The sequence below is a fragment of the Ammodytes marinus genome (genome assembly GCF_949987685.1).
Source record: "Ammodytes marinus genome assembly, chromosome: 3".
Lineage (NCBI taxonomy): Eukaryota > Metazoa > Chordata > Actinopteri > Uranoscopiformes > Ammodytidae > Ammodytes > Ammodytes marinus.
The window spans coordinates 35,606,297-35,611,829 of record NC_137232.1 but is presented as its reverse complement, the minus strand read 5'-3'; the positions used below and the strand labels follow the sequence as shown (position 1 = coordinate 35,611,829).

General features: G+C 39.1%; 1 protein-coding gene across 1 annotated transcript in view; it reads right to left on the bottom strand.

The window, feature by feature from the left end:
• Positions 1-294: 294 nt before the first annotated feature.
• Positions 295-5,533, bottom strand: part of col4a4 (collagen, type IV, alpha 4) — a gene marked incomplete at both ends in the record, with an annotated part of 36,360 nt that continues 31,121 nt past the window's right edge. Inside the window, 6 exons of the mRNA XM_080024884.1 lie at positions 295-561; positions 972-1,255; positions 1,735-1,923; positions 2,648-2,764; positions 2,932-3,004; positions 3,752-3,909. Of these exons, the coding sequence (XP_079881010.1) occupies positions 295-561; positions 972-1,255; positions 1,735-1,923; positions 2,648-2,764; positions 2,932-3,004; positions 3,752-3,909 (1,088 nt within the window). The remainder of the gene's footprint in view (positions 562-971; positions 1,256-1,734; positions 1,924-2,647; positions 2,765-2,931; positions 3,005-3,751; positions 3,910-5,533) is intronic.

Below are 5,533 nucleotides of genomic sequence, written 5' to 3'. Positions count from 1 at the left end.
ATTTTTTTATGATCAGAAGTAGTATGTAGAATAGAAAAAATAAAGAGTATGAGATTTGGAACGCAGGGTAAATCTTTTTCTACTGACTAAATAGCAGGGAAGGATGGGCACTGGAACGCAGCCAAAATCAGAGATTGACTGCTTGATTGATTCATTTATTAATTGATTATTTGATTGATTCTTTGGCGTTTTCTTTAACGTGACGGTCTCTCCTCACATAGACAAACAAAAGCTTGTCGTCCCGTCCGTCCTTTCAGACTTTCGCGTTAGGACGAAGTTTATCCTTTAGCTCCTTTATTCCCTCATACACACACTGCACCTCCCGATACTCTCTCTCTGTTGCCAGCCCTGTGTGAGCGTGGTAGGGGATCCGTTTGAGGCAGTCACGGTGGTCGCAGTGGCCTCCACTCGAGTCAGCCAGAAACTGTAGATGTTGGCGAAGTAGTGGCATGTTCCTCGCGGCCCCTGGCACTCCACGAACGGCTGGGCCCGGTAGTCTATCAGACAGCTACCGGAGGAGGTAAGGGACTGTCCGCCACCCTCGTCACCGGCACCGGTATGCTGCAATAAACACAGGAAAACATGTGCACATATTTAGGTTTTATTCATTTTGGGATTTTTGTATTTTAAAAAAAAAATTTAAATAATAAATGTTTTACTTTAAAAATTTAAAAATGTATTTTCGTTTCACATTTTTTAAATTAAAATTTAATTTTTTTTTAAATTTTAAAATTAAAAAAAAAAATGATTTTGAAGTTTTGAAATTTGAAATTTTTACATTTTGAATTTTTTGAATTTTTTTGTTGTCTTTTATTCTAATTGAAAATGTATTAATATGTTTTTTATATTTTTTTGGATGTGAAATAAAAGCTATCTAGACTAAACTAAATTACATCATCAGTGGATATTAGACTAGCCGCCGCCCTCACACACACACACACACACACACACACACATACACACACACCCACCATGAGGAAAGAGTATCCGGTCCAGAGGCTCCTCCAGTTGGGCGGGCAGTCGGGCAGGCTGGCGGTCTGGCTGTGCAGAGCCACGGCGGAGGAGGGCGCCTCACACACCACACACCTACTGATGTGGTTCTCTATGGAGGGGCCGCCCACCGGGATCATGGGCACGGCCGCGGTGGTGGACAGCCAGTAGGATTTGTCGTTGCGGCTCGCGTAGGAACAGGTTCCCATGTTACAGGAGGAGAACGGCATCGTGGAGAACACACGCATACAAGAGCCCGCCTGACCTGGAGGGAGGAGTGGAAGGAATAAATAAAAATATAAATTCTATCACATTTTAATGACGCATTTAAAAATAAATTACTTTAGTTTTGGATTTTTTAATGATGTTTCTATCCAAAGCATTTTCCAACAAGTGCATTCAACCACGAAGGTACAAATTCCCACAACAAGAATCACGTGAGTACATAAGCTTCAAATCAGACAAATTACAAAGTGTCAAATGTAAGTGCATTAGTGCTTTACATTTTTTTTATATTATTATATTTTTTTTTACAATTTAGATGTTTCACCAACGTTTGGGAACAAGACTTTTTTACTTTCTTTAAAAAAAAATGTTTTTTATATTTTTTTGGCATTTTGGAAAGCCAGTAGAATTTGTCGTTGCATAGGATTAGTGGTAGAAATAAGAGGAGAATCAAATCGTGGTCCCGGGAATCGGAATCGAATCGTGGGATACCAAAAGATTCACAGCCCTAATATTTACCCAGGTCCTGTGTGTGGGCCTTCTCCTGGCCCTCCAGGTAGAGCAGGCTGTATCCGGCCCACAGCGCCCTCATGTTGGCGGGGCACGACGGCACCGTCTTCGACTGGCTGTGAATCACCAGCAGGAACCCAGAGTTCAGGCTCCTGCTTGGGCCGGGAGGACCACGATCCCCCGCTGACCCACAATCCCCTGGAGAAGAAGAAATAAGGAAACAAAACACTTTATATATGGATCCAAAAGAGTTACTTAAAAAGGACACAGGCATTAAGAAAAACTATATTAAAATAGCATTCTTTGCACTGATGGTAATGTTTGCAAGTGCTCGTGCAATTGCCCAAACTCATGGAGAAACTGTTGAGACAAGATGCTTAATTTTGGTTTAGAAATTGAAAAACAAAATGCAGGAAAACCAACGATTTCCACGTTGTATTTTAGTTACTCATTTCAAGCACATCAAAGAAAATAAGTTAACAGACGTTTAAAATCTTTCTCTGGGAAAAAAACACTTTATATATGGAACCAAAGAATTTAGATTAATCAACTTGTAAGGGATAATGGAAACCAAGACTGAGTTAACATTACTATGTGTGTATTTTTATGTATATATACAGTATATAAAATCACGTGCAAGTATTTGGCGAAAATTTAAAATTGCCCAAAATCAGAAACCCACGTTGTATTTTAGTTACTAATTTCCATTTAGAAGCACATCAAAGAAAATAAGTTAACAGGTATTTTTTAATTTTGTTATCCAAAGAAAAACCAAGTTCTACTTTTTGTTTGTTCACAAAGCCATTTACAATCTTTCTCCGCCTCATATCAACCTGACTGTAATAAGTTACAAGTGCACTGAAGAAATAAGACTCAAAATAAGAGGTAAACAGCAATAAAGATACATAACCGTAATCTTTACCTCTGTCTCCCGTTGCTCCGATCTCCCCCTGGAGGCCTGGTTCTCCTGGGTCCCCGTCTCGACCGGCGGGCCCCACCGGACCTAGTGATCCCTGGACCCCAAAGTCTCCCTTCTTACCTACAACACACCGGAAAACATCTTCGTAAAAAACATCCCTCCCCCCTTCTCCATTTGCAGAAAAATCCCCATACACAAAACCGATTGAAGACGCTTACAGAATCATCTGCCAGTAGTTGGCGACAATGACTTTTCCAAAAATGTCCAGCTTTTGTTTCTCATCTCACCTTTGGGTCCTGTCAGGCCACTTTCTCCCTGGACTCCTGGCTCTCCTGTGTTGCCGAGGGGTCCGGGGTCTCCCTAGACACACACACACACACACACACACACACACACACACACACACACGCACACACACACACACACACACACACACACACATACACACACACACACGCACACACACACACACACATTTCCCCACGTAAATGACCAAACGGGGACTATGATCCTAAACCTATCAAGCTGGACATACAGACTATATAACATAAAAAACCTCCAAAATACACAAACTCACCAAAACTGAAGTTGAATCAAACTTTCTTTCAACAGTTTAACTTTTACTTAATTTCTGAAAAAAAATATTGAAGAATATATAAAAATATATATATTGAAAAAAACATCCAACTTCAATCGAATATAGATTAAAAGTGCTTCCTGGGTGAGCGTATCCATTACAATGCCATTAAGAAAATCTATCCAAAAATAACATTATTTGCCCTGATGGTTTCGTTTGCTCTCAGTTCTTTTAAATCGAGTCTGAAGACTTTTTTGTTTCCATTTTAACCTGCAATTTTCATTTCATTTGCTTCTTTTATTCGCTTTTAAATGTTTTATAATGTGTTTTATGTATTCTAATCTTGCCCCTGTAAAGCACTTTGAGTGGCCTTGTGTCTGAATTGTGCTATATAAATAAACTTGCCTTGCCTTGCCTTGCCTTGCCTTGCCTTGCCTTGCCTTGCCTTGCCTTGCTGTTACATGTAATTTATGATCATCAGAGGAAAATGAGACAAAAAGTTTCAAAAACACACACACACACACACATACCTGCTCTCCCTGTGGGGCAGGTGGGTAGGGGGGACAGCCAGAGACCCGTCCCTGTTCCCCCTTTGGACCACACACGCCCGGTAAACCCTTCTGTCCGGGGGGTCCACTCGGCCCGGTGCATCCGCTAGAACCACGATGACCTGGGAGCCCCATCATACCTGTAGCCCCCCGAATACCTGCTCACACACACACACACACACACACACACACACACACACACACACACACACACACACACACACACACAACACAATTCTTTTTTAAACCTATGTAGTTACTAAAACATTTTTTTTAAAGAAAGACCTATGTAGTAAGTAATGCAAAACTATGTAGTAGTTACTGAATAATAAATAAAAATAATTAGAAGTCACAATTTTTTTTATATATGTCAAAAAAATAGCAAAAAATTATAATAATGATAAAATTTAAAATAAATTAAATAAAAAACCTATGTAGTAGGCAATGCATAACAATTTTGTAGTTACTAAAAAAAAAAAAAAAAATAGAAGTCACAATTTTTTTATATAATTGTAGTAGTAAAAAATAATAATAATGATATTTATACTTACTAAAGAAATCAAAAATAATTTAGTAGTTAGTAAAAAAAAAACCTTAGTAGTAGGTATTAGATAGATAGTTAGACAGACGGACAGACGGACAGACGGACAGACAGACAGACAGACAGACAGACAGACAGAGAGACATACAGACAGACAGACAGACAGACAGACAGACAGACAGACAGACAGACAGACAGACAGATTGACAGACAGACAGATTGACAGACAGACAGACCTTGTACTCCTGTGTTTCCTGGTATGCCTGGCAGGCCATTGGGTCCTGCCTCTCCTTTCGGACCCTTGGACCCGGTGCAGCCTGAGTCCCCGTTATCTCCGTCGTCTCCCGGTACCGGAGGGTTCCGACCCGGAGGCCCCGTCGCACCAACACAACCTGACAGACAGACAGACAGACAGACAGACAGACAGACAGACAGACAGACAGACAGACAGACAGACAGACAGACACGATTGAATCTTGAATCCTGAATCTAGTCCAGTGATGGTACATTTCTAGATTCACAAGTTCTGTACCTAGTATATATTTGTTTTACAAAATGCAAAAGGCTGTGTACAAAATCTGTATTGTAAAAACCCCATTCTAGTTTTTTAAAGAATGTTAGGAATCTCAAAATTTTACATATTTACTCAAACATTTCTGAAAATGTTTTATACATAAAGTAATCAACTGGCTAAGATCCCCTATCTATCTATCTATCTATCTATCTATCTATCTATCTATCTATCTATCTATCTATCTATCTATCTATCTATCTATCTATCTATCTATCTATCTATCTATCTATCTATCTATCTATCTATCTATCTATCTATCAACTGGCTAAGTTTCATGATGATATCTATAAGTTAAAAAATGTAAGAACCCTATTCACCTGCAGTGTCTAGACTTAAAGGCCTACTTCACCGGTTGGAATATGAAGGTGTATTGAATTCTGAGATCCTATGTAGTATAAATGTGCAAAAAAAAAAAATCGGTTCATCCTAGCCTGAGAAAAGGCAGAAAGAGTGTTTTTTTTAACCCTATATTTCTCTTTCTCGTGACATCACAGAAAGAGAAATATAGGGTTAAAAAAAACGTACTTTGTAAATATTACTGTGATGTCACAGTAAAAGACATCACAGTAATATTTACAAAGTAAGTTTTTTTCTGCCGATTTTTTTTGCACATTTATACTACATAGGATCTCAGAATTCAATACACCTT